The sequence below is a fragment of the Theropithecus gelada genome, chromosome 4 (genome assembly GCF_003255815.1).
Source record: "Theropithecus gelada isolate Dixy chromosome 4, Tgel_1.0, whole genome shotgun sequence".
NCBI lineage: Eukaryota > Metazoa > Chordata > Mammalia > Primates > Cercopithecidae > Theropithecus > Theropithecus gelada.
The window spans coordinates 34,870,407-34,898,405 of record NC_037671.1 but is presented as its reverse complement, the minus strand read 5'-3'; the positions used below and the strand labels follow the sequence as shown (position 1 = coordinate 34,898,405).

At 41.4% G+C, this 27,999-nt stretch overlaps 1 protein-coding gene and 1 pseudogene across 3 annotated transcripts; one reads left to right on the top strand and one right to left on the bottom strand.

Moving 5' to 3' along the window:
* On the top strand, window positions 1–23,756 carry LOC112622565 (annotated as a pseudogene).
* Window positions 22,864–27,999, bottom strand: LOC112622959 (mamu class II histocompatibility antigen, DR alpha chain). Of its 3 annotated transcripts, none has more exons than XM_025383043.1 (5): window positions 27,809–27,999; window positions 25,164–25,409; window positions 24,393–24,674; window positions 23,938–24,103; window positions 22,864–23,265 (listed from the first exon to the last, which is right to left on the bottom strand). In XM_025383043.1, exons 1-4 carry the CDS (start codon window positions 27,888–27,890, stop codon window positions 23,949–23,951), a joined length of 765 nt encoding a protein of 254 aa, XP_025238828.1. In that variant the 5' UTR covers window positions 27,891–27,999; the 3' UTR covers window positions 22,864–23,265; window positions 23,938–23,948. The 3 variants fall into 3 exon arrangements, with proteins under 3 accessions (XP_025238828.1, XP_025238829.1, XP_025238830.1); XM_025383044.1 differs by having other exon boundaries at window positions 23,934–24,103; window positions 27,809–27,971; XM_025383045.1 differs by having other exon boundaries at window positions 25,164–25,406; window positions 27,809–27,954.

The following is a 27,999-nucleotide window of genomic DNA, read 5'->3' as shown; positions in this document are numbered from 1 at the left end:
ATGATAAGAGGGAGCAGGAAGTGTCTTTTGGGTGGAGGCTCCCAGAAGGAGGAAGTGCAAGTGGCAGTGATGAGGCAGATGATCCTGGTCCAGAGCCTTGCAAAGAGGCGTCCAGCTCAACTCGGCAATGGGGAACGAATCCCAAATGGTATTCCACGGCCCTCGCAGCCTCCCTCCGCCTCAGGCAGATGGGAGATGAACCCCTGGGATGCTGGTGGTCGGGGTTGGCTGGTGGGGGCCAGTCAAGGTGTTCCATCGCCCCGCGCCCTGCCGAGGGCGTCCCTGATTGTGGGCATAGCCGTCACTCTTTTCCCAGGATGCCGCCCATGTAATCGGTTCTTCTGTCCCCGCAGCACATTTCTTGGAGCAGATTAAACATGAGTGCTACTTCTCCAACGGGACGGAGCGGATGCGGTTTGTGCAGAGACTCACCCATACCCGGAGGAGTATGCGCGCTTCCACAGCGACGTGGGAAAGTTCCGGGCGGTGGCAGAGCTGGAGCGGAGGAGAGTCCAGGAATGGAATCAGCCAGAAGAACCTCCTGGGCTACTTGCGGGGTCTGTTGGACACCTACTGCAGACACAACTGTGGGGTTTCGCTCACCGCAGAGGCGCGGTGAGCAAGGCACGTGGGGAAGAGGGAGCAGGGTTCCTGAGAACGGAGAGAGAGGAAGGAGAGAGAGAGAGAGAGAGAGAGAGAGAGAGAGAGAGAGAGAGAGAGAGAGAGGGCGAGCGTGTGTGTGTGCGCGCGCAGTAAGCACCCTGTGGGAGAGTATAGGATTATGAGCAAGAAGGAATTAGGAAGGCTCAGGTAGGTGAGTGTAGAGTGGGGATTTGTCTGTGTGTCTGTTTTTGGAGGGGACGCAGGAGGGAGCTTCAGCTTGTCCTTCCAGCCCGCTGTGCAGAGATGAGCGGAGGGTGGGAGTGGTGATGCAGGGGCCTGGAGAGGGAGATTTTGATCGCCCGGAAAGGGAAATTTACCTAGTCTGCTGTTTGCATGAAAGTTTAGGGGAGGAGAGATGAGAAATGATAATGTGATGATAATGTAAGGAGGCTAGTCACAAACTGTCCTTGGTACACACCCTTTATGATCCCGAAATCTCTGAAATAAAAGTGTGTGATACTTGTCTGCATAAGCATTTTACTGAGAAAAAGTATTAGACTAATTTCTTTCTTTTTAATTTTAAGTGTTTATTTTAGTTTTAGGGATACGTGTGCAGGTTTGTTCTATAGGTAAACTGCATGTCAGGTGGGTTCGATGTACAGGTAAGGTCTCACCAGGGTAATAAGCATAGTACCTCCCAGGTATTTTTCCTGATCCTCTCCCTCCTCCCATCCTTCACCCTCAAGTAGGTCCCCGTGTCTACTGTTCCCTTCTTTGTATCCACGTGTTCTCAATGTTTAGCTCCCACTTATAAAGTGAGAGCATGTGGTATTTGGTCTGTTGTCCCTATGTTAGTTTGCGTAAGATAATGGCCTCCAGCTCCATCCACGTTCCTGCAAAGGACGTGATCTCATTCTTTTTGCGGCTCCATACTATTCCATGGTGTATTTGTACCACATTTCCTTTAACCAGTCGACTGCTGATGGGCATCTAGGTTGATTCAGTGTCTTTGCTATTGTGAACAGTGCTACAGTGAACATATGTGTGCATGTGTCTTTCTGGTAGAATGGTTTATATTCCTTTAGGTATATATACAGTAATGGGATTGCTGAGTCAAATGGTAATTCTCTTTTAGTTCTTTGCACCACATTGCTTTCCACAATGGTTGAGCTAATTTACATTCCTACTAGCAGTGTATAAGCATTCTCTTTCCTCTGCAACCTCACCGGCATCTGTTATTTTTTGACTTTTTAGTAATAGCCATTCACACTGGTGTGAGATGTCATCTCATTTTGATTTTGATTTGCATATCTCTAATAATTAGTGCTGTTGAGAATTTTTTCCTGTGTTTGTTGGCTGCATGTATGTCTTCTTTTGAAAAGTGTCTGCTCATGTCTGTTCATGCCCATATTTTAATGAGGTTGTTTGTTTGTTTTTTCTTGTAAATTTGTTTAAGTTGCTTATAGATTCTGGATATTAGACCTTTGTCAGATGTGTAGTCTGCAAATATTTTCTGACGCAGGTAAGCAATAACTATCGAGGCCAGTGGTGCCAGAGTAAAAGAATTTACCAAGACAGTTGTAGGTAGAAAAAAGCAGATTTACTAGAGAAAGTAGAAAAATACATTGCAAGGAGGCAACAGGCAGGCCAGCAGAAGAGAAGCTTGCAGGAGATTTTATAGGATGGTTCTTGGGCTGCAGAGTGCTACGTGCAGTAGCAATAATGCCAAGGTTGCAGTGAGCTAGCTTACAGATGTCTGATGATAATTGAGTACAGGAGGGCTGTGTGTCCTGGACCATGAAGAAAGACAGACTTATAGCTTATTTGCTTTATCTCTTTGCTTTCTTCTGGTCCCACCAGCCTGACTCCTGTTCCTAAATTAGGACTTGACATTTTCTCCATTCTCTAGGTTGTCTGTTTATTCTGTTGATGGTTTCTTTTACTGCACAGAAGCTCTTAAATTAGGTCCCATTTGTCAATTTTTGTTTTTGTTGTGGTTGCTTTTTGTGTCTTTGCCATGAAATCTTTGCCAAGTCCTATGTTCAGAATGGTATATTCTAGGTTACTTTCCAAGGTTTTTATGATTTTAGGTTTTACATTTAAGTCATTAATTCGTTTTAAGTTGATTTTTGTATATGGTGTAAGGTAGGGGTCCAGCTTCAGTCTTCTGCATATGGCTAGTCAGTCACTACAGCACTATTTATTGAATGAGGAGTCCTTTCCTCGTTGCTTGTTTTTGTCATCTTTGTCAAAGATCAGATGGTTGTAGGTGTGCAGCATTATTTCTGGACTCTCTATTCTGTTCCATTTGTCTATGTGTCTGCTTTTGTACCAGTACCATGCTGTTTTGGTTATTGTGGCCTTGTAGTATAGTTTGAAGTTAAGTAACATAGTACCTCCTACTTTATTCTTTTGCTTAGGATTGCCTTAGCTATTCAGGCTCTGTTTGGCTTCCATATGAATTTTAAAGTAGTTTGTTCTAGTTCTGTAAAGACTGTCAGTGGTAGTTTAATGGGAATAGCATTGAATCTATAAATTACTTTGAGCAGTATGGCCATTTTAATGATACTGATTCTTCCTATCCATAAGCATGATAATTTTTTCCATTTGTTTGTGTCATCTCTGATTTCTCTGAGCAGTGTTTTGTAGTTCTCCTTGTAGTGGTCTTTCACCTCTGTAGTTAGCTGTATTCTTAGGTAATATGTGTGTGTGTGGAAATTGTGAGGGGATTATGTTCCTGATATGGGTCTTGGTTTGGGTATTCTTTGTGTATAGGAAAGCTGCTGATTTTTATATGTTGATTCTTTTTTTTTTTTTTAATTCTGAAACTTTGCTGAAGTTGTTTATCAGCTAAAGGAACTTTTGGGCCAAAATTTGGAGATTTGGGGTTTTCTGGACACAGGATCATATCATCTGCACACAGGGAAAGTTTGACTTCCGCTCTTCCTCTTTGAATGCCCTTTATTTCTTTCTCTGGCCTGATTGCTGTGGTCAGGACTTCCAATACTATCTTGAATAAGAGTGGTGAGAGAGGGCCAGACACAGTGGCTTATGCCTGTAATCCCAGCACTTTAGGAGGCTGAGGCGGGCAGATCACAAGGTGAGGCTATCAAGACCATCCTTACTAACGTGATGAAATCCAGTCTCTACTAAAAATTAAAAAAAAAAATTAGCAAGGCATAGTGGCACGTGCCTGTAGTCCCAGCTACTTCGGAGGCTGAGGCAAGAGAATCACTTGAACCTGGGAGGCAGAGGTTGCAGTGAGCTGAGATTGCGCCACTACACTCCAGCCTGGTGACAGAACGAGACTCCGTCTCCAAAAAAAAAAGCAGTGGTGAGAGAGGACATCCTTGTCTTGTGCTGGTTTTCAAGAGCAATGCTCCCAGCTTTTGCCCATTCACTATGTTTTTGGCAGTGGATTTGTCATTGATGGCTTTTATTATTTGAAGTATGTTCCTCCAGTGCCTAGTTTACTGAGTTTTGTTTAGGTTTTTTTTTGGAGATGGAGTCTCTCTCTGTCATCAGGCTGGAATGCAGTGGTGTGATCTCGGCTCACTGCAACCTCCGCCTCCCGGGTTCAAGTGATTCTCCTGCATCAGCCTCCTGAGTAGCTGCGCATACAGGCTCGTGCCACCGCGCCTGGCTAAGTTTTCATTTTTAGTAGAGATGAGGTTTCACCATGTTGACCAGGATGGTATCAATCTCCTGACCTTGTGATCCACCCGCCTCAGCCTCCCAAAGTGCTGGGATTACAGGCGTGAACTTAGCATTTTTAACATGAAGTGCTGTTGAATTTTATCAAAAGACTTTTCTGCATGATCATGTGTTTTTTGTCTTTCATTCTGCTTTATGTTATGAATCACATTTGTTGATTTGTATATGTTGAACTAACCTTGCATCCCAGGAATAAAGTCTACTTCATCGTGGTACATTAGCTTTTGATGTGCTGCTGTATTTGGTTTGTTAGCATTTTGTTAAGGATGTTTGCATCTGTGTTCATCAAGAATATTGACCTGAAGTTTTCTTTTTTTGTTGTGTCTTTGACAGGTTTTGGTATCAGGATGATGCTGGCCTCATAGAATGAGTTGGGGAGTCATCCCTTCTCCTCAATTTTTTTGGAATAATTTTAATAGGAATATTACCAGCTCTTCTTTATACATCTGGTAGAATTCAGCTGTGAATCCATCTGGTCCCGGGCTTTTTTTGGTTGGTAGCTTTTTGTTACTGACTCAATTTCAGAACTCATTATTGGTCTGTTTAGAAATTCAGTTTCTTCCTGATTCAGTCTTAAGAGGCGTATGTGTCCAGGAATTTATCGATTTCTTCTAGATTTTCTAGTTTGTGTGCAAAGGTGTTTATAGTACTATTAGACTGATTTCTAGGGGAAGTGAAGGGACTTCTGTAGCACCTCTGACCTTTCTGAGGCTTCTTTTAGGTCTAAAGTTCTTGCTACATTTTTGTTTTTTAGCATATACATATATTTCCATAGTTGAAATTATTGTGAAACTAGCTTTTGAATTCAACTTTTGTTATACTGTTAACAGAACCTATGTATGAACACAAAGTATATGTACATAGTAACATGTTACTATATATGTTACTATGTGTACAGTATACATATATGTTGCTATGTATATAGTATATATAATATACATACATATGCTGTGCCTGTGTGTATATACACACACATATGTAACCTGTGCATACATTTTTAGAGACAGAGTCCTGCTCTGTCATCCAGGCTGGAGTGCAGTGGTGCAATCATAGCTCATTGCAGCCTTGAACTCCTGGCCCCAAGTAATCCTCCCCCTTCAACCCCCCAAAGCACTGGAATTACAGTCCTGTGCCACCATGGCTACTACAATTTTTATTTTAAAGCTAATAGTATTTAAGTAGTTACATATTATTCCTTTATACAGTTGTGATACAATTTACCTCACATTTGCCTTGATTAATCTTTTTTACAATATGGCCAAATAGTTGAAAAGTTACATCTCTTTTTAATTTTTAGTTATTTGATTTCTATTATTGTTCCAAGAATTATTTATTGTATATTTAAAGGAAAGATAAGTATCTCTTTTCTGTTACCTCTGGGATCCTAGTATTTTTTTTTTCAGGGATTTTATGGGTTATCTGTACAGTAAGATTATTAACACTTTTGTGGTATTTGATTCAGCTTTTTTTTTTTGAGACGGAGTCTCACTGTGTCGCCCAGGCTGGAGTGCAGTGGCGCGATCTCGGCTCACTGCAAGCTCCGCCTCCTGGGTTCACGCCATTCTCCTGCCTCAGCCTCCTGAGTAGCTGGGACTACAGGCACCCGCCACTTCGCCCGGCTAATTTTTTGCATTTTTAGTAGAGACGCGGTTTCACCGTGTTCGCCAGGATGGTCTCAATCTCCTGACCTTGTGATCCGCCTGCCTCAGCCTCCCAAAGTGCTGGGATTACAGGCATGAGCCACTGCACCCGGCCTGATTCAGCATTTTCTCCAGATTGTAGTTTATATTTTTATTTTCAAAATTATTCTCCATGTTAAGAACTTGAACATTTTTATTTAATGAAATATATTGCAAAATTTTTGGTAATGATTTACAACCCATCTTACATCTATCATTTTGTAGTATTATAAAAATGTTGTCTCAGGGCCGGGCACGGTGGCTCAAGCCTGTAATCCCAACACTTTGGGAGGCAGAGGTGGGCAGATCACCTGAGCTCAGGAGTTCAAGACCAGCCGGGCCAACATGGTGAAACTCCGTCTCTACTAAAAATATAAAAATTAACCAGGCGTGATGGTGGGAGTCTGTAGTCCCAGCTACTCGGGAGGTTGAGGCAGGATAATCGCTTGAATTCAGGAGGCAGAGGTTGCAGTGAGCCGAGATCGCGCCACCACGCTCCAGCCTGGGCGACAAATGCAAAACTCCGTCTCAAAAAAGAATTTAAAAAGTTGTCTCAGGTTTCTTCTTTTTTCTTTTAAAATAATTGTACTTACTGAGGGGATGCTAGTGTCAGGAATTGTCACAGGCATTAAACACACTGTCCCTTCCCTGGCCTCAAATATCAGTCTAGACAGAGAGGCAGTGAGAAAATTATAGTTCTAACATTGTTACTCTTGTTTTACAGAGGAGATAGATTGACTGAATGTAAATATGAGAACTTTTCTTACTCCTTTCTCTCTCCTTTAGGACTCATATTTTTCTAGGGACTCAATCCATAGAAGTAGAGAATCCCTTCTGTCTGTTCCTCCTTCCCAGTGGCAGAACCATTTCTGTGGTGTTCTAAGGTGTGAGTGCATGGAGCCAGCACAGTTAAAATTTCATACTCCATCTCCCCATCTACCCTACAGTTGTCCCCCAGTCCATCCATACCACTCTGAATCCTATTATTCTCTCAGGGTAAACAGGATAAAAAATAGCTAACAAAACTTGAGGGCTACATTCAGTCGTTGTCTTTACATGAATCCTCACATAACCCCAATAAAGAAATTAGTATTATTAACTTTCATGATAGGTGAGAAAGCTGAGGCATGGAGGAATTGAAAATCTCTTTCAGGACCAATCAGTAAGCAGCAGAGCCTGGATTTGAGCTAGACAGCCTGGCTCCAGAAATGAAACATTTAGTAAACACACTATATGCTTTCAAGGATTTCTAAACACTTTGATAATGAATAACTGTTTCAAACTATGAAAAAAGCAAACACAATTTTCTTCATCACTCAAATCTAATGGGTCTGCCCTGTAAAGATTAAATTCCACGCTCTCGACACTGTGAGACCACATGGCCTGCTTTGATGGAGGCCTGGCTGAGACCTGAGCCTGGGTTTGGAGAGAGGCAGAGAGAAAGGCAACCAAGAAGACTTGCTCTGTCTCCCTTACATATTCTTTGTGTTTTTTCTTAGTCCATGCTGAGTTGACTGTGTATCCTGTAGAGACCCAGCCCCTGCAGCACCGCAACCTCCTGGTCTGCTCTGTGAGTGGTTTCTATCTAGACAGCATTAAAGTCAGGTGGTTCTGGAATGGCCAGAAAGAGAAGGCTGTGGTGGTCTCCACAAGCCTGATCCAGAATGGAGACTAGACCTTCCAGACCCTGGTGATGCTGGAAACAGTTCTTCAGAGTGGAGAGGTTTACACCTGCCAAGTGGAGCACCCAAGCGTGACCAGCCCTCTCACAGTGCAATGGAGTGAGAAGCTTCTAGACCTCATAAATTTCTTACCCACCAGGAAGGGGACTTTGATTATCCTTGACCATCAGGTTTCTCCTCTCTCATATCATATTTTCAATTGCTCCATGTTCTTCTATCTTCAACACAGGTCACTGGGGATAGTCCTAGGAGAGTTTCTAGGAATACCTGTACCCCCTGGAGAAGCAGCCATGCCTAGAAGATAGAAAAGAGGCTGTTCCTGTTTTGAACCTCCTCAAGTCACAGGTCCTGGTCATGCCTTAGCCCTGGGCACCAGACTTTGCCTCTGGGGCTGGGATTGTGCTTCTGGCACTGTTGCTCTGAGTTGTTTGTTACCATCTGAGAAGAGGAGCAACATAGGGCCTTCCTGACATGAGGAGAGTCCAGTCTCAGCTCTGCCTCTTATTTATGTATTTTAGGTACATTAATCCTCACAGAACCCCAGTTTGAAAATTAGTATTATTAACTTCCATTATAGGTGAGAAAGTTGAGGTATGGAAGAATTGAAAATCTCTTTCAGGACCAATCAGTAAGAGGCAGAGCCTGGATTTGAGCTAGACAGTCTGGCTCCAGAAATGAAACATTTAGTAAATACACTAAAACAAGCTACTCAACTTCACTGAGTCCCAGGGATTTTCTAGATCAGATGTTGAAGCTGTGCCTTATGTTGGGCTGTGATATTTGAACTCAAGAATGAGTTCAATTCCTGAACATTTTAGCTATTCAATGGGATTTTTAAATCTTTTTTCCAGTTATTCCAGGTATTTTGATTCCTCCAGGGTAACTTTCTTCTCCCATTGTCAAAACTCTGAATCTCCGAGTTTCGATTAGATAAGTTAGATTAGGGTTAAAAATCACTAAATCTGGCTTCTTCTCTCAAAACCTCAGTCTGAACCTGCACAGAGCAAGATGCTGAGTGGAGTCGGGGGTTTTGTGCTGGGCCTGCTCTTCCCTGGGGCCGGGCTGTTCATCTACTTCAGGAATCAGAAAGGTGAGGAGCCTTTGGGAGCTGGTTCTCTCCATAGACTTTTCTGGAGGAAGAAATATGGCTTTCCTGAGATTAGTTCCCGGTGTGTCAGTGGCCTGGTATTAAGCCTTTCCTTTCCCAGTTGACCTCAAATTTCTTGGAACTCTAGAAATCAATAGTCCATGGTTACTGTGTCACAGCGTGAGGGCTTGTGTCCTGCAGAGATAAGAGAAAGGTTAACGAGCGTGGGGATCTTGGTTTGAAATTCTGGAGCAAATGAGGGAAGAGACACTAAAGCTAATGCAATTATACTCTGTGTGTGTGTGTGTGTGTGTATGTGTGTGTATGGGTGCGTGTGTGTGTGTGAGATGAAAGCTTCATGGGTCACACCGTCTCAGTTTCTGCTCTCTTCTCTGCCCTGGCCGGTGTGGGTTGTGGTGTTAGAGAGATTTCAGGAGGAAGATCTGGAGCTTGGAACATTGGTTTTGGGGAAAGACTTCCTTCCATATCTTTTAAGTATATATCTTTCCCTCTTTTTCCAGGACACTCTGGACTTCAGCCAACAGGTAATGACCTTTAATCCTCTTTTAGAGACAGGTTTGGCTTCCCTAGAAAGATGGTGGAGATGACAAGACATGAGACAAAAATAATGAGAAACTCTTTGGATCCAAAGTTCTACTCATGTAGTTTATACTAGAGCTTCTTCTCTCCGCTTAGTAAAAGGTCTGTGCTCTAAAGTAACAGTGGCTCAGGGAAACTTAGAAGTATTTTTGTTTCTTCTTCTTGCTCTCTTATGAGGTCCTAAAAGAAGGGAGAAGAAGCTTTTTGGTAGAAGAGTGTTGAAAACAACACTGTCTTTTGTATTCTGCAGCCCCCTGAACTGAAGATGATACTCAGAAAGAACCTTTAAATCTAGCTCGGAAGCATGAGAAGATTGCCTGCCTGGCCTCCTGTTCTTCCACGAAAGGAAAGCTTTCTCAGGACCGGGTCTGCTCCTGCTTCAATGACCTTGCAGAAAATGTCCTCCCTGGTGGCTTTCTCAGCCCTGCCCTTGGCTTGGAAGTCCCGGTATTGATGGCAATACTCCATCTTCATTCTTTCCTGGTCCCCTTGGTACCCAGCCTTACTGCCTCCCATAAATCTGAAATTACCTTGTATGTAATGTTATTAAATTTTTCTGGAATAAACATGGAGTGAAAAATTATCTGCTTCAATAACTACAAGGACAAGAAATAGAATAAAAAGAAAAATGCAAGATTATATCCCAATACAATAATGGTTTTCTCTTATAAATGATAACTGTGGATTCACAGATCTATTAAATAGCTTGATTTAGTCATTCTACATTGTAGGCATACATCAAAACATTATGCTGTACACCACAAATACACTATGTAATTTTGACTTGTCAATATTAAAAAAAAAATGTGGCCAGGCACAGTGGCTCATGCCTGTAATCCCAGCACTTTGGGAGGCCGAGGCAGGCAATCCCAGCTACTCAGGAGGCTGAGGTAGAAGAATTGCTTGAACCTGGGAGGCAGAGGTTGCAGTGAGCTGAGATCGTGCCATTGCACTCCAGCCTGGGAGACAGAGCAAAACTCTCTCAAAAAGAAAGTCAATTCTCCCCAATTTGATATCCAGGTTTAACATAATTTCTCTCTAAATTCAAAATCAAACATCTTTACCCTAAAACATTGTGTATCTATAATTTTAAATCAGTGCATAGTTCTAATTGCATGGAGTTCGGCAATATACTATTATAAGGGAGTTGTATAGATTTCCCAGAAGACAAGTGAACTGGTTAAGAAGATGGAAGGATCTGTTATTGTATTCTGTCTGAAAAGCAAAAAGTAGATAATTCAGAAGCTTATTTCAAAATATAAATCATTTGAACACAATTTATCATGTGTCAGAGACAGCTATTATTTTAATATCTACCAAATTCAAAGTTTATTTTATGCATATTTTATTCTTAAATACATGTTACTTGTGCAAAGCAGCTTATCCTATAGAAATTGAATAAGCTGCTAGTCATGTCTGTTCTGTTTGATCCCACAGTTGCAACTTTACTCTTGCTTTATTCCCTGAGATGAAGATAAGATTTATCTCACTTTATGGGAAACTTGTGGTGTGAAATTATGAGGCGGAATTAAAATGCATGGAATGAACATTTCCATGAAAATGCTTTCTACTACTGGTAACAGAAAATCCAATCTAATTAGCTTTTTCTTTAACTCATTATCTCACATAGCAGATGGATCTAAGGCAGGGCATCTCCAGGGTTGCTCAATGAAGCAGGCCAGTAGCATCACCAGCGATCCTGGAACTTCATAGCTCATCTCTTTACAGCAAGTCAGCTTTCCTGAGATGGTAGGAGAACACCTGCAGCAGCTTTAGGTTTTGTATTCTCACACAACAACTTCCAAAAGTAAGAAACAAACTATTTCTTTTTGTGTCTCTTTATAAGGAGCAATTAAACTTTTCCTACTCCCTCCCTCACACGTTGGAAGAAACATGGGATCACATGGGTTCAGACAAGCCAGGATCCAACCTTTGTGGAGTGGTCTTGACACATGGGAAGAAAAGGAGCAAAATTAGGAGAAAAGTGGTAGAATAGAAAGTTCCACTGGTTGTGTCCGCTGCAAGGACATCAAGTTAACAACTAGCTACACAGGAAAAAAACAAAAACAAAAAAAACCAAAAAACTTTCGTAAGAACCAAAAGTCAGATGAGCACTCATAGCACCTGGTTTTAACTTTGTGTCCCTGAAAGAGGCACTGAAGAGATAGGAAGAACAGTCCTGAATTGCCGATATGATAGAATACCAGGTAGAGATCTAAGGTTTTTGACTGTAGTGCCTGAATCCCAGATTGTACTTCCGGACACCCCTGCCATATGGGAGACTTTGCTATCTTGAACAAAGGACAGAGGACTGGCTGGCTTTGCTAGCTGCTGATTGTACAGCCCAGGGCCTTGAGTGAATATAGGCAGTAGCCAGGGAGTGGTTGCAGCAGGCCTTAGCCAAGATTTGACTGACAGACAAAATAGCCAGTATAGAAAAGTACATAACTGACCTGATCGAGCTGAAAAGCACACTATAAGATTTTCATAATGCAATAACAAGTATTAATAGCAGAGTAGACCAAGCTGAGGAAAGAACCTCAGAGGTTGAAGACTGGCTTTCTGAAATAAGATGATCAGACAAGAATAGAGAAAAAAAAATGAAAAGAAATAAGCCTAACCTTCGAGAAATATGGGATTATGTAGAGACAGAATCTACTACTCATTGGTGTCCCTCAAAGAGATGGGAAGAATGGAACTAATGTGGGAAATATATTTCAGGATATCATCCATGAGAAGTTTCCCAACCTAGCTAGAGAGGCCAACATTCAAATTCAGGAAATACTGAGAACCCCAGTAAGATACTTTACAAGATCATCCCCAAGACAAATAGTCATCAGATTCTTCAAAGTTGAAATGAAAGAAAAAAATGTTAAAGACAGCTAGAGAGAAAGGTCAGGTCACCCACAAAGGGAGGCCCATCAGACTAACAGTGGACCTTTCAGCAGAAACACTATAAGCCAGAAGAGATTGGGGGCCAAAATTCAGCATCTTTAAATAAAAGAAATTCCAGGCTGGGTGTGGTGGCTCAAGCCTGTAATCCCAGCACTTAGGGAGGCTGAAGCGGGCAGATCACGAGGTCAAAAGATCAAGACCACCCTGGCCAATGTGGTGAAACCCCGTCTCTATTAAAAATACAAAAATTAGCTGGGTGTGGTGGTGCATGCCTGTAGTCCCAGCTATTCAGGAGACTGAGGCAGGAGAATCTCTTGAACCTGGGAGGTGGAGGTTGCAGTGAGTTGAGATGGTACCACTGCACTCCAGTCTGGTTGACAGAGTGAGACTCCATCTCAAAAAAAAAAAAAAAAAAGAAAAGGAAAAAGAAAAAAAAAGAAATTTCAACTCAGGATTTCATACTTAGCCAACTAAACTTCCTAAGCAGAGGAGAAATAAGATCCTTTTCAGACGCGTAAATGCCAAGGGAATTTATTACTACCAGACCTCCATTACTAGAGCTTCTGAAGGAAGCACTGATTATGCAAAGGAAAGACTGTTACCAACCACTACAAAACTCACTGAAGTACGCAGACCAGTGACACTATAAAGCAACCACATAATCAAGTCTGCAAAATAACCAACTAACATCAGAATGACAGGATCAAATTCACTCATATCAATACTAACCTTGAATGTAAATGGATTAAATGTCCCCAATTAAAAGGCACAGAGTGGCAAGCTGGATAAAAATATAAGATCCATTTGTATGCTGTCTTCAAAAGACCCATCTCACATGATGTAACACCCATAGACTGTAAATAAAGGGATGGATAAAAATCGGTCAAGCAAATGGAAAACAGAAAAAAAGACAAGGGTTGCAATCCTACTTTCAGACCAAAAAAAAGACTTCAAACCAACAAATATAAAAAAGACAAAGAATGTTGACGTGCGTGGATCACTTGAGGTCAGGAGTTCAAGACCAGCCCGGTGAACACGGTAAAACTCCATCTCCACCAAAAATACAAAAATGAACTGGGTGTTGTGGTGTGTACCTGTAATCCCAGCTACTCAGGAGACTGAGACAAGAGAATCACTTGAACTCAGGAGGTGGAGGTTGCAGTGAGCCAAGATTGCACCACTGCACTCCAGACTGGGTGTCAAAATAAGACTCCATTTCAAAAAAAAAGGGGGGGGGGCATTATGTAATGGTCAAGTGTTCAATTCATCAAGAAGATTTAACTATCCTAACTATACATTCACCTGTATTAGTCCATTATCATGCTGCTGATAAAAACATACCTGAGACTGGGCAGTTTATAAGAGAAAGAGGTTTAATGGACTTGCAGTTCCGTGTGGCTGGGAAGGCCTTACAATCATGGTGGTAGAAGGTGAAAAGCACATCTCACATGGCAGCAGACAAGAGAAGAGGATTTGTGCAGGGAAACTCCCCTCCATAAAACCATCAAATCTCATGAGACTTATTCACTATCACAAGAATAGCACGGGAAAGACCTACCCCATGATTCAATTACCTCCCACTAGGTCCCTCCCACAACACATGGGCACTATAGGAGCTACAATTCAAAATGAGATTTGGGTGGGGACACAGCCAAACCATTTCGTTCCACCCCTGGCCCCTCCCAAATCTCATGTCCTCACATTTCAAAACCAATCATGCCTTCCCGAGAGTCCCCCAAAGTCTTATTTCAACATTAACTCAAAGTCAAGTCCCTTCTGCCTATAGCCTGTAAAATCAAAAGCAAGTTAGTTACTTCTTAGACACAATGAGGGTACAGGCATTGGATAAATACACCCATTCCAAATGGGAGAAATTGGCCAAAATGAAGGGGCTTGAAGGCCCCATGCAACTCTGAAATCCAGCAGAGCACTCAAATCTTAAACTCCAAAAAAAGATCTCCTTTGACTCCATATATCACATCCAGGTCACACTGAAGCAAGAGGTGAGTTTCCCTGGTCTTGGGCAGCTCCACCTCTGTGGCTTTGCAGGATATAGCCTTCCTCCTGGCTGCTTTCATGGGCTGGCATGCAGTGTTTGCAGCTTTTCCAGTGCACGATGTAAGCTGTCAGTGGATCCATCATTCTGGAGTCTGGAGGATGGTGTTCCTCTTCTCAAAAACTCCACTAGGCACTGCCCCAGTGGGAACTCTGTGTGAGGGTGCCCGCTCCACATTTCCCTTCTGCACTGCCCTAGCAGAGGTTCTCCATGAGTGCCCTTCCCAGGCAGCAAACTTCTGCCTGGACATCCAGGCATTTCCATACATCTTCTGAAATCTAGGTGGGGGTTCCCAAACCTCAATTCTTGACTTCTGTGTACCTGCAGGCTCAACACCACATGGAAGCTGCCAAGGCTTGGGGCTTGCATCCTCTGAAGCCATGGCCTGAGCTCTATGTTGGCCCCTTTTAGTCACAGCTGGAGTGGTTGAGACACAGGGCACCAAGTTCAAAGACTGCATACAGCATGGGGACACTGGGCCCAGCCCAAGAAACCATTTTTTTCCTCCTAGGCCTCTAGACCTGTGATGGGCAGGGCTGCCATCAAGACCTCTGACATGCCTTGGAGACATTTTCCCCATTGTCTCGATGATTAACATTCAACTCCTCATTACCCATGTAAATTTCTGCAGCCAGCTTGAATTTATCCTCAGAAAATTGGATTTTCTTTTCTATCGCATTGTCAGGCTGCAAATTTTCCAAACACGCATGCTCTGCTTCCCTTATAAAACTGAATGGCTTTAACAGTACCCAAGTAACCTCTTGAATGCTTTACTTCTTAGAAATATCTTCTGCCAGATACCCTAAATCATCTCTCTCAAGTTCAAAGTTCCACAAATCTCTAGTACAGGGGCAAAATGCCACCAGTCTCTTTGCTAAAACATAATGAGTCACCTTTGCTCCAGTTCCAAACAAGTTTCTCATTTCCATCTGAGACAACCTTAGCCTGGACTTTATTGTCCACATCACAGTCAGCATTTTGGGCAAAGGCATTCAACAAGTCTTGAGGGAGTTCCAGACTTTCCCACATTTTCCTGTCTTCTTCTGAGCCCTCCAAACTGTTCCAACCTCTGCCTGTTACCCAGTTCCAAAGTCACTTCCACATTTTCAGGTATCTTTTCAACAGCACTCCACTCTACTGGTACCAATTTACTGTATTAGTCTGTTATCATGCTGCTGACAAAGATATATCTGAGACTGGGCAATTTACAAAAGAAAGTGATTTAATGGACTGACAGTTCCACATGGCTAGGGAGGCCTCACAATCATGATGGAAGGTGAAAGGCACATCTCACATGGTGGCAGACAAGACAAGAGAACTTGTGCAGGGAAACTCCCCTTTATAAAACTATCAGATTTCATGAGACTTATTCACTATCACGAGAATACCATGGGAAAGACCCACCCCCATGATTCAATTACCTCCCACAGGGTGCCTCCTGTGGCATGTGAGAATTGTGGGAGCTACAATTTAAGGTGAGATTTGGATGGGAACACAGCCAAACTATATCAGCACCCAACACAGGAACACCTAGATTCATAAAGTAAGTTCTTAGGAACCTTCAAAGAGACTTAGACTCCCACGCAATAATACTAGGAGATATTAACAACCCACTGATAATATTAGACAGATCATCGAGACAAAAAATTAACAAAGATATTCAAGACTTGAACTCAGCACTAAATCAAATGGACCTGATAGACATCTATAGAATTATCCACACCAAAACAACAGAATATACATTCTTCTCATCACCACACGGCACATATTCTAAAATTGATCACATACTCGGAAGTAAAATACTCCTCAGCAAATGCACAAGAATTGAAATCATAACAAACAATCTTTCAGACAACAGTGCAATCAAATTAGAAATTAAGATGAAGAAATTCATTCAAAACCATACAATTACATGGAAGCTGAACAGCCTGCTCCTGAATGACTTTTGCATAAATAATGGAATTAAGAAAGAAATTGGGAAGTTCTTTAAAACTGATGAGAACAATGATACAACATACCAGAATCTCTGGGACACAGCTAAAGCGGTGTTAAGAGGGAAATTTATAGCATCAAGTGCCTACATGAAAAAGTTAGAAAGACCTTAATTTAACAATCTAACATCACAACTAAAAGAACTAGTCAACCAGGTACAAACCAATCTCAAGGCTAGCAGAAGGCAAGAAATAACCAAAATCAGAGCTGAACTAAAGGAGATTGAGACAGAAAAAAAAAAACACTCAAAAGACCAATGAATCCAGGAATTGGTTTCTTGAAAAAAATTAATTAAAAAAATAGACCTCTAGCTAGACTAAAAAAGAAGACCGAAGATTCAAATAATCACACGCAGAAATGACAATGGAGATATTATCACTGATCCCACAGAAACACAAATAACCATCAGAGAACATTAACAATACCTCTGTGCACATAAACTAGGAAACCTAGAAGAAATTGGTAAATTTCTTGACATATACACCCCCCCAAGACTGAACCAGGAAGAAACTGAATCCCTGAATAGACTAATAATAAGCTCAGAAATTAAATCAGTAATAAGTAGACTACCAACCAAAAAAAACCTAGGAATGGAATAATTCACAGTTGAATTCTGCCTGATGTACAAAGAAGAGCTGGTACCATTCCTGTTATAATTATTCCAAAAAATTGAGGAAAAGGGACACCTCTCTAACTTATTCTATGAGGCCAGCATCCTCCTGATATCATAACCTGGCGGAGACACACACAAAAAAGAAAACTTCAGGCAAATATTATTGATGAATATTTATGCAAAAATCCTCCACAAAATACTGGCAAACCAAATCTAGCAGTACATTAAAAAGTTAATCTACAATGATCAAGTATGCTTTATCCCAGTGATGCAAGGTTAGTTCAACACACGCAAATCAATAAATTTGAATCATTACATAAACAGTACTAAAGACAGAAGCGACATGATTAGCTCAATAGATACAAGAATGGCTTTTGATAAAACTCAATATCCCTTCATGTTAAAAACTCTTAATAAACTGAGTATTAAGTGAACATAATTTAAAATAGTAAGAGCCTTCTGTGACAACCCCACAGCTAATATGGTACTAAATGGGAAAAAGCTGGAAGCATTCCCCTTGAAAACCAGCTCAAGACAAGAATACCCTCTCTCACTTCTCCTATCTAACATAGTATTGGAAGTCTTGGCCAGGGCAATCACGCAAGAAAAATAATTAAAGGACATCCAAACAGGAAGAGAGGAAGTTGAACTATGCATATTTGCAGATGGCATGATCCTATATCAAGAAAACCCCACAGTCCCAGCCCAAAAGCTCTTTAAGCTAATGAACAACTTCAGCAAAGTCTTGGCATACAAAATTAATGTGGAAAAATTACTAACATTCCTATACACCAACAACAGTCAAGCTGAGAGCCAAATCAGGAACATAATCCCATTCACGATTGCCGCCCACACACAAAATACCTAGGAATAGAGCTAACCAGGGAGGAGAAAGATCTCCATAAGGAAAACTACAAACCATTGCTCAAAGAAATCAGGGATGACACAAATAAATGGTAAAAAAAAAAAAAATCATGTTCATGGAAAAGGAAGAATCAATATCAGCTGGGCACGGTGGCTCATGCCTGTAATTCCAGCACTTCGGGAGGCTGAGGCAGGCGAATCACCTGAGGTCAGGAATTTGAGACCAACCTGGCCAACATGGTGAAACCCCATCTCTAGTAAAAATACAAAAAAATTATCCAGGCATGGTGGTGTGCGCCTATAATCCCAGCTACTAGGGAGACTCAGGCAGGAGAATCGCCTGAACCCAGGAGGCAGAGGTTGCAGTGAGCCGAAATCGTGCCATTGTACTCCAGTCTGGGTGACAGGGCCAGACTCTGTCTCAAAAAAAAAAAAAAAAAAAGGAAAAATCAATATGATGAAAGTTCCCATACTCCCATAAAGCAATAAGAAAATAGTTATCAGTTTTTCTTTCTTTCTTTCTTTCTTTCTTTCTTTCTTTCTTTCTTTCTTTCTTTCTTTCTTTCTTTCTTTCTTTTTTCTTTCTTTCTCTTTCTCCCTTCCTTCCTTTCTTTCCTTCCTTCCCTTCTTTCTTTTTCTTTCTTTCTTCTTTCCTTCTTTCCTTTCTTTCTATTTCTTTCTTTCTCTTTCTTTCTTATTTCTTCTTTTTTCTCTTTCTTCCTTTTCTTTCTCCTTCCTTCCTTCCTTCTTTCCTTTCTTCCTTTCTCCCTCCCTGCCTTCCTCCCTTCCCTTCCTCCTTCCCTTCTTCCTTCCTTTTCTTTCTGTTTCTCCTTCCTTCCTTCCTTCCATATTTCCTTTCTTCCTTCCTCCCTCCCTTCCTTCTTTTTTCCTTCCTTTCTTCTTTCCTTTCTTTTTTCCACCCTCCCTTCCTTCCTTCCTCCCTCCCTTCCTTCTTTTTTCTTCTTCCTCCCTCCCTCCCTCCCCTCCTTCCTTTTGGAGACAGGATCTTGCTCTCTCAGACAGACTGAAATGCAGTGGCTCACTGCAGCCTCGAATTCCTGGGCTCAAACAATCCTCTCACCTTAGCCTCCCAAGTAGCTGTGACTATAGGGGCATGCCACCACATCCACCTGATAAAAAACAAAAACCAAAACAAAACATTTGGCTGGGCACAGTGGCTCATGCCTGTAATCTCAGCACTTTGGGAGGCCGAGGCAAGTGGATCACAAGGTCATGAGATCAAGACCATCCTGGCCAACATGGTGAAACCCTGTCTCTACTAAAACTACAAAAATGAGCTGGGCGAGGTGGCAGGCACCTGTAGTCCCAGCTACTTGGGAGGTTGAGGCAGGAGAATTGCTTGAACCTGGGAGGCGGAGGTTGCAGTGAGCCAAGATCACGCCACTGCACTTCAGCCTGGCAACAGAGCAAGACTCTGTCTCAAAAAAAAAAAAAAAAAAAAGAAAGAAAAAGAAAAGAAAAGAAAAGAAAAGAAAAAAAGTAGACACTGGGGTCTTGCTGTGTTGTCAAGCTGGTCTCAAATTCCTGGCCTCAATTTGTCCTTCCTCCTTGGCCTCCCAAAGTGCTGGGATTACAGGTATAAGTCATCATAGTTGGCTAAGTTTGGCAGTTTCTTGAAAACCTAAACGTATATTTCCGTATGACCCATGAATTATATCCCAGACATTTATACCAGAGAAATGAAAACTCATGAACTCATGCTTATAGAAAAATCTTACACACATGTTCAAAACAGCTTTATTTGTAGTGGTCCCAGACTAGAAACAGCAAAAATGTCCTTCAATAGGCAAATAGTTAAGCAAACTGTGCTGCATTTAGACCATGGAATACTGCTTAGCAATTAAAAAACCAGATTGTCGATATATGCAGCAGCTTGGATGGATCTCAAGGGTATTATGCCAAGTGAAACACACCCGTCACATACTGCATGATTCCATTTGACTAGTATTTTCAAAATGACAGTATTCTGGAGATTAATAGAGAACTAATTAGTGGTTTTAAGTTGTTAAAGTGATTGTGTGGGGGAAATTTGGCTAGAAAGGGAAGCACGACAAATAGCTCTGTGCTTGATTGTGGTGGTGGTGACATGAATCTACAAATGTGATAATACATATGCATAAAACTATACACACATTGTATTAAAGTATTTTCTTGGTTTTCCTACTGTGCTATAGTTACTTAAAATATAAACATTTGGAGAAACTGGGTGAAGGCGCATGCAGAATGTCTCTGTACTGTCTTTGCAATTTCCCATAATCTACAATTATTTTTAAATAAAAAAATACTAAAATGGCTTTCTTGCTGAAATCCCAAACCCCAGAATACCAAATGCTGGCAAGGATGTAGAACACAGGGACTCTTGTTCATTGCTTGTAGGAATGCAAAATGATACAGCCATTTTGGAAGATATTCTAGTCGTTTCTTACAAAGCTAAACATACTCTTACCATATGATCCAGCAATTACACTTCTATGTATTTATGCAAAATGGAAAACTTATGTCTGCACAAACATCTGTTCATGGATGTTTATAGCAGCTTTATTCATAATTGCCAAAAATTAGAAGCAACCAAGATGTCCTTCAATAGATTAATGGGTAAATAAACCATAGTACATTTATACAATGGAGTATTATTTAACATTAAAGAAAAATAAGCTATCAAGCTATGATAATATATGCAGGAAATCTGTATGTATATGGCTAAGCAAAAGAATCTTATCTGAAAAAACTCTATACTGTATGATTACAAGTATGTGACATTCCAGAAAAGGCAAAATAATAGTAAATAGCTCAGTGAATGCCAGTGGTTCAGAGGGAGGAGGGAAGGATGAGTAGATGCAGCCTAGGGCATTTTTAGATCAGTGAAGCTATTTTGTATGATCCTGTAATGGTGGATAGATGATATTATGTATTTGTCAGAACCCATATAACTGTGTAATACAGAGTGAACCCTCGTATAACTATGAACTTTAGTTAATAATAATTATCAGTATTGGTTCATCAATGGTAACAAGTGAACCACATTAATACAGGATGTTAAGCATTGTAGAAACTGGGGATGGGGGAGCTCTGTATATACTTTCTGCAATTTTTCTGTTAATTTAAAACAGCTCTAAAAATAAAAGTCTATTAAAATTGTTTTCTTTCTTTTTTTTTTTTTTTTTTTGAGACAGAGTCTTGCTCTGTCACCCAGGCTGGAGTGCAGTGGTGAGATCTCGGCTCACTGAAAGCTCTGCCTCCCAGGTTCACGCCATGCTCCTGCCTCAGCCTCTCAAGTAGCTGGGACTACAGGTGCCCGCCACCATGCCTGGCTAATTTTTTGTATTTTTAGTAGAGACGGAGTTTCACCGTGTTAGCCAGGATGGTCTCCATCTCCTGATCTCGTGATCCTCCCACCTTGGCCTCCCAAAGTGCTGGGATTACAGGCGTGATTACACCATGCCTGGTCAAAAATGGCTTTCTTACATGGTAGTATATGGGTTTACTTTTTGCTTTCTTAATCCATGCTTGTCTAAGTTTTAGTGTATTCTCTGTGTTAAGCTATTTATTTTATAATAAAGTTTGTAGTCATGGGAGAAAGACACTTGTACCTATTCTACCTTCAATAGTCTCAGGATTCTGCTTTCATTCTCTGAACCAACAGTAGAGAAATAACCTTTTTTTTTTCTTTTTTTTTTTTTTGAGACGGAGTCTCAGTCTGTTGCCGGGTAGGAGCGCAGTGGTGCGATCTCAGCTTACTGCAACCTCTGCCTCCCGAATTCAGGAGATTCTCCTGCCCCAACCTCCTGAGTAGCTGGGATTACAAGTGCCTGTCACCACACCCGGCTAATTTTTGTATTTTTAGTAGAGATGGGGTTTCACCATGTAGGCCAGGATGGTCTTGATCTCCTGACCTCGTGATCCACCTGCCTCAGCCTCCCAAAGTGCTGGGATTACAGGCGTGAGCCACTGGGCCCAGCCGACAAACTTCTTATTTATTAGTAAATCTTAGAAGGTCATGATGCTTTGGTTTATCTTTGTTTTGTTTAGTTTATCTTAGATTTTTATCACCAGGCTGTAGACATTTTGAGAAAAACAACAGAACGTATAATTTTTTGCAATATTTTATTATCACTAAGCATGTATCTAATTACTTTACTTGCGTTTTCATTTTAATTCTGATATTAATTAATGTAGTAAAAATTAACACCAGTATTTTCATGAGTAATGTGAGGCTAAGTTAAAAGATACCAGTGAAAACACAGCTAGTAAATGATACAGCCAAGATGAAACCCAGGCCTAGCTCATTTCAACAGCGTTTATTTGCCGTCTACCACACTGTCATAAATAGTTTATCTTTATGGTTTATGGCAGGTTCTGGAAACCACTTTAGAAATAAGTATCAAGTCATAGCTTTATAGACAAATGAGCAATAGTTCATTGTGTTTCAAATATTCTTTCCTCTCATCTTAATGTCATATTTTTCTCCCCAACCCCAAATTTCACTCAGCTTTTCCACTCAAAGACACGTCTTCAAATATAAGACGGTTTCAAGAATCACTCAGACTACTCTCCCAGTAATAAAACAGGCATCTGAGACTATGTCTAACAAAATGGGTAAGGCTAATCTTCATTGTACAATCTCTTTGCTCATTAAGTCTGGAATGAACAATATTGATGTGTAAAATCCTGTAATGTTTGTGGATCCTCCTCTCTTCCTTCTCCCCACTCTAACCCCATCTGCTTCCCTCCATCCCACGCATTCTGAGTCCATACCTTGGAGTTTCAGATTCACTCTACTGAAGGTACAGTTAGGTCATTGCTCAGTAGAGCTCTCCCAACAAACCAACCCCACTTCAGGTTTTCCTGATAAGGACTAGACCACAACAAGAGGGTTGCCTGCAGATGCACAAAATGAGACTAAGCCCAAATGAACTGATGAATATGTCTGATGAATTCCAGAATTTATAAGTTCAACATTCAGATATTTTACCAGGAAAGGATCACATATATTCCCCAGCATCAACTCCCCACCCCCCACCGCCACCCAAAGAACTGGCTTAAACACCAAAAATTCTACCCAAGATCATCAAAATATTTTATTGTGTTCAGAAAAAAATCACAGTTTGAGGAAATCTTAAACAATAAGTACACAAGAGATGCCCCGATGGGATGTTCAGAAAGTTCCATAGCAGAGAGAGTCTCCAGTATGTTTTATTCCAGAGGCATTGCATGGTGATAATAAAATGTGGGAAATAGAGGAAAATAGATACAGGAAAAGGCAATAGAGAGGGAAGCCAGCTAGATGTTAGAGTATGGAGCAATCGAGGAGGCATAGCCACACTTGGGGTGGCTATAGGGCTGGAAAATGCTGAAGATGACTGCCTTCACTGAGGTCAAGGACTGAAATATTGCCAGCTTTGTAAAGTCATTAAAGCAGAAGTTTCTTCAGTGATCTTCTCTCTAAGAAACACCGTCACCTATAGCAAGACACACATAGTTACTAAGGAGTTTAAGATGAGTTCTGAGCTCTTTGCTTCAGATTCCTTCCTCTTCTCTCTTAATCCTTTGACTTTGCAAAAGTCTTTTAATGTTCATCTAACCTTTCCAACATGAATTAACTGTATACCCTACTCTCCATCTGAACATAATAAGCAACCACGCTTTACCATTTTTTAGAGTTTCTGATACTACATTTGAGACTAAAGGAGCAAAAGCAGGCATTGGCCTCTAAGAGATTCCCATTTCATACAATGGATCTACCCTAAACCCAAAGGAGCCAGGATCTGGAAATGCTTCTGAACTGATGACCTGTCCCATGAAATACAAGCTAGGATGTGCCTAAATCTTGAGGCTTATTTTTCTAGATCCCTAGACTCAGTATTCTAACGTAAAACAATGGTTTTAGGTTCTGGAGATGATTTCTAAGACCGGAGCCATGACTGAAGTGCCCATCTATGGAAAGGGATGACAGATCCTGAAGCTTTGGGATACCAGATGATACCAGTGTCTGATTCGTTCTAGCAAAGAGAAATCAATAGCCACATCTGTTCCTACCTTGTCTCTTAAATGCATTACATTTCCTTTCCCCACCCTATTTTCCTCCCTCAAATACCTCCATATATGTCTTCCCCTGGCCACACCTAACCCACCTGCATATGTCTCACAGAGGCCCCCTGCGTTCTGCAGCATTGCTTTTGCGCACACCCTTGATGATGAAGACAGTCCCAACGATGATGCCCACCAGACCCACAATCAGGCCCAGGGCACACACCACGTTCTCTGTAGTCTCTGGGAGAGGGCTTTGTGCATCAAACTCTGGGGGGAAATAAGGCAGAGTACATGGTAATGAGTGTGGGAAGAAGTAACACTCAGAATCAAATGTAGGGTACTTAATAAAGAGAAAAGTTATTCATAGATTAAAGAAGAGGAAGACAGAATGATGTGTTGAGAGAATTACAGATTAAAAAGAGGAGGAAGCTGGGTAGTAGGAGAAGACAGTTATATTAATTGTAGCAGGTATTATGAAACAGTTAGAACACCGAGTTTCACACAAGCATCATAGGAGGAAACCTTGAAATAAAGGAGATTGAGTGATGGTCCATACCCCAGTGCTTGAGAAGAGGCGCATCCAAGCCCCAGTGCTCCACCTTGCAGTCATAAATGTCTTCAGTTGAGGGCAGGAAGGGGAGATAGTGGAACTTGCGGAAAAGGTGGTCTTCCCTGGGCAGGAAGACTGTCTCTGAAACTCCTGTGGTGACAGGTTTTCCATTTTGAAGCCATGTAACTTTGACCACTGGTGGAGAGAACTTGTCGATGAAACAGATGAGGACGTTGGGCTCTCCCAGTTCCACAGGGCTGTTTGTGAGCACAGTTACCTCTGGAGGTACTGGGGGACACATGACAGACATGACAGAAATCAGCCATCACTGCTTAGGCTCACCCCTCTCCCTCCCATGCTGAATTGTGTTATAAACCTGTCTAAAAACCCTAAAGCTGAAAAAGTAGTTGAAATTGTGCCCTGAGAAATCTATGTCACATCCTCAGATAATCTCTGACTGCCCCTCCTCCCCAAGAAATTGAGCCAATATTGAGGTATAAGATATACAAGGACTTCCCTTCTGGCTCCCCCAGCATGAACTCAGGGCAATGACTTCGTAGAGACCATGGATGACAGAGACAAGACTTGAGCACATCAAGACAGGAACAAACCCATAAAGTTCTCAGACCTCTGGCTATGAGAATTTGGGGCTTGTTGATGGCAAAGTTAGGCCCCTTAGAGGGAAAATCAGTTACAATAATCTAACACAAAGAGCTGGGGCATCTACTTTCAAACTATGGATTCCCACGTCCAGGAGTGCAGCAGAGAGGGAGGTACCATTGGTGATTGGAGTATTGTTGGAGCGCTTTGTCATGATTTCCAGATTGGCTTTGTCCACAGCTATGTTGGCCAATGCACCTTGAGCCTCAAAGCTGGCAAATCGTCCAAATTCTTCAAGCCGCCAGACCGTCTCCTTCTTTGCCATATCCACGTGGAAAATCTCATCACCATCAAAGTCAAACATAAACTCTCCTGATTGGTCAGGGTTCAGATAGAACTCAGCCTGGATGATCACGTGTTCTTCTGAAAGGCAAGAAAGGGAGAGAGTTGGGTGGGGAAAATCAGGAGAGGGAAATGAATAACCCACATACATGTAGGCAGGAAGTGGTGGAGAGACATTGGGCCAAGAAGAATGAAAGAATGATGGCAAGTAGGGATGAGTGACAAGGCAAGTTCTGGGTGAAGGACATGCTGTTGAACAAAGCTGGGAGGTGAGAAACAAGAAGGACTGGTTACAAAGAGGGTGGATTGAAGGAGATGAGGGCTAAAGAACCCAGAGTCTTGTGAAGCTGTTGTCTGGCTTCATGCCACTAGCTGAGAAATTATTTCCTTTTTAGAAATCCAGCAGTAGCCCCTAAAAAGAAATGTTCTCCACCCTCTTTATCCAGGCGTTAAATACACTTAGGCCAGAATTCCAGAGCATCTCTTTCTCAGAACATTGTACTCTAAGAAAAGAGAAATGCTGTTTGAAAGGTTGGGTTTTAAACTCTGGGGTCAAATAAAATCTTGAATTCTTATTCAGCAACTTACCTAGTTATCCTGAGCAGATTATTCTACCTATTTATGTGTAATTTTCCTATTATGTAGCCCTGCTGTGGTTTTGATCCTGTCAGGGGTTTGTGTTTAAGATTAAATTAGATAAGGTAATTTTTTTAATATATCAACAAGCCTGTAACAAGTACTGTTTACATTTTAGAGTCAGAAGCTTCTTTTTATTTAAGGGCCAAATCTATGGAAAATATAACTGGAGACTGAAGTACTCCAAAAATTAAGACTGAGACCTTGTAGTGTCGTAGAGCCCCTGCTTCCCTGCATCCAAACCCACATGGTGGTTACCTCTATGAGAAGGGTCACGTCTGGATTGACCTTGGCAATTCCACCTTTTATCTTAATGCTCCTTAAATTGAGACTGTTATTATGGAACATGTTCTATTATGATTGACACTGAGAATAACCAACACCAAGGGAATAATGAACATGAAAAAAGAAAGCTACACTTGGAAAGTATGCTGCCTCTGTGGAGTGTGGCGATCAGTGGGAGATTTTTTCTCTCCTTAGTCTTCAAAGATAAGGTGAGATATTTTGTTTTGGTTTGGTTTGGTTTGTTTGAGTCTTGCTCTGTCACCAGGTTGGAGTGCAGTGGCATGATCTCAGCTCACTGCAACCTCCATCTCCCAGGTTTAAGTGATCCTCCTGCCTCAGCCTCCTGAGTAGCTGGGACTACAGGCATGCGCCACCACACCCAGCTAATTTTTTGTGTTTTAGTAGAGACAGGGTTTCACCATGTTGGCCAGGATGGTATCGATCTCTTGACCTCCTGATCCACCCACCTTGGCCTCCCAAAGTGCTGGGATTACAGGAGTGAGCCACCGTGCCTGGCCAAAGTGAGAGATTTTAATGTTTGACTGTGTATTGATAAACCTTGGAATTTATTTACCATTTGCATCTATGCAAACACACATAAATATACTAGCTGCCTCTTTACAAACCAAGGGAAGAGCCCCTATCTTTCCAGGTAAGTATCCCTATGTATGGCTCTTTTTGGGCAATAGAAATCTACAATTGCCACTATGGGTATGGGAGCTGGGTTATTACTTTGCTTATTTCAAGTCTACCTGACACCTTCTGTGGGGGTCACTCTGGGTGAAGAACACTTTTCTACAGTACATCTTTACAATAGCACAAATGTTGCTCTGGAGATGAAAGAGAGTAATATCAGATTCCCCACTTCCTTACTTATTTTGCTACTATCTTGGAAATATTACTAAGTTGACATGATATAAGATCTACTGTACTGTGGAGATGGGAAGGCAGGGAATGGCTATCACAGTCCCATGGGGCAACTCATATCAGCATGCCTTCCCTGCCCTTTTCCTGAAGTAAATTGTTGTTTTTTGATGGCTTTTCCTTCTGGTAACCTTCAACACAACGTATGTGCTCAATATATACTGACAGGATTTACACTCCAAAAAATAACTACTGTATCATGTATTCAGATAAGAACAGGGCTGATAACTTTTCTTTTTTTTTTTTTTGTCATTTAATTCTAGAAAAATTATGTGTGGTTTTTAGTTTTTAATTTTACTAATTTTCCAGAAAGAATAATTAAGGCCCAGAGATATAACTTGTTAATACTTGCCAGAAAATATTCTTCCTCCCCCACCCCAGTTTGGCTTGTAGCAGGACTGTGCTATTCATCAACACACAACTCAGTTTTGATCCTCTAAACCAAATTTGACTTAATTCAATTTGTGTTGAGGGAAGAACTCCACCAAACCACAATTTGTTATACTTTCTGTCCAGACTACGTAATACCTGTCACACTTTTCTTTCACTCCACACATTATCTTCCAAATGTCCATAGGTCATTTCTCCAATGCTTCATAGTCTATTGTCCCAGATTTTATTCCCTCAGCACCTACCTTTGATAGCCCATGATTCCTGAGCGCTCATCAGCACAGCTATGATGAAAAATCCTAGCACGGGGACTCCACTTTCGGCCATTTTCTTCTTGGGTGCTCTGTTGGGAGTCAGTAGAGCTCAGGAGTGAGGCAGAACAGACAAGAATTAAAGAAAAGAGATTGTGGGGTGTAATAGAGTCTGACCATTAAAA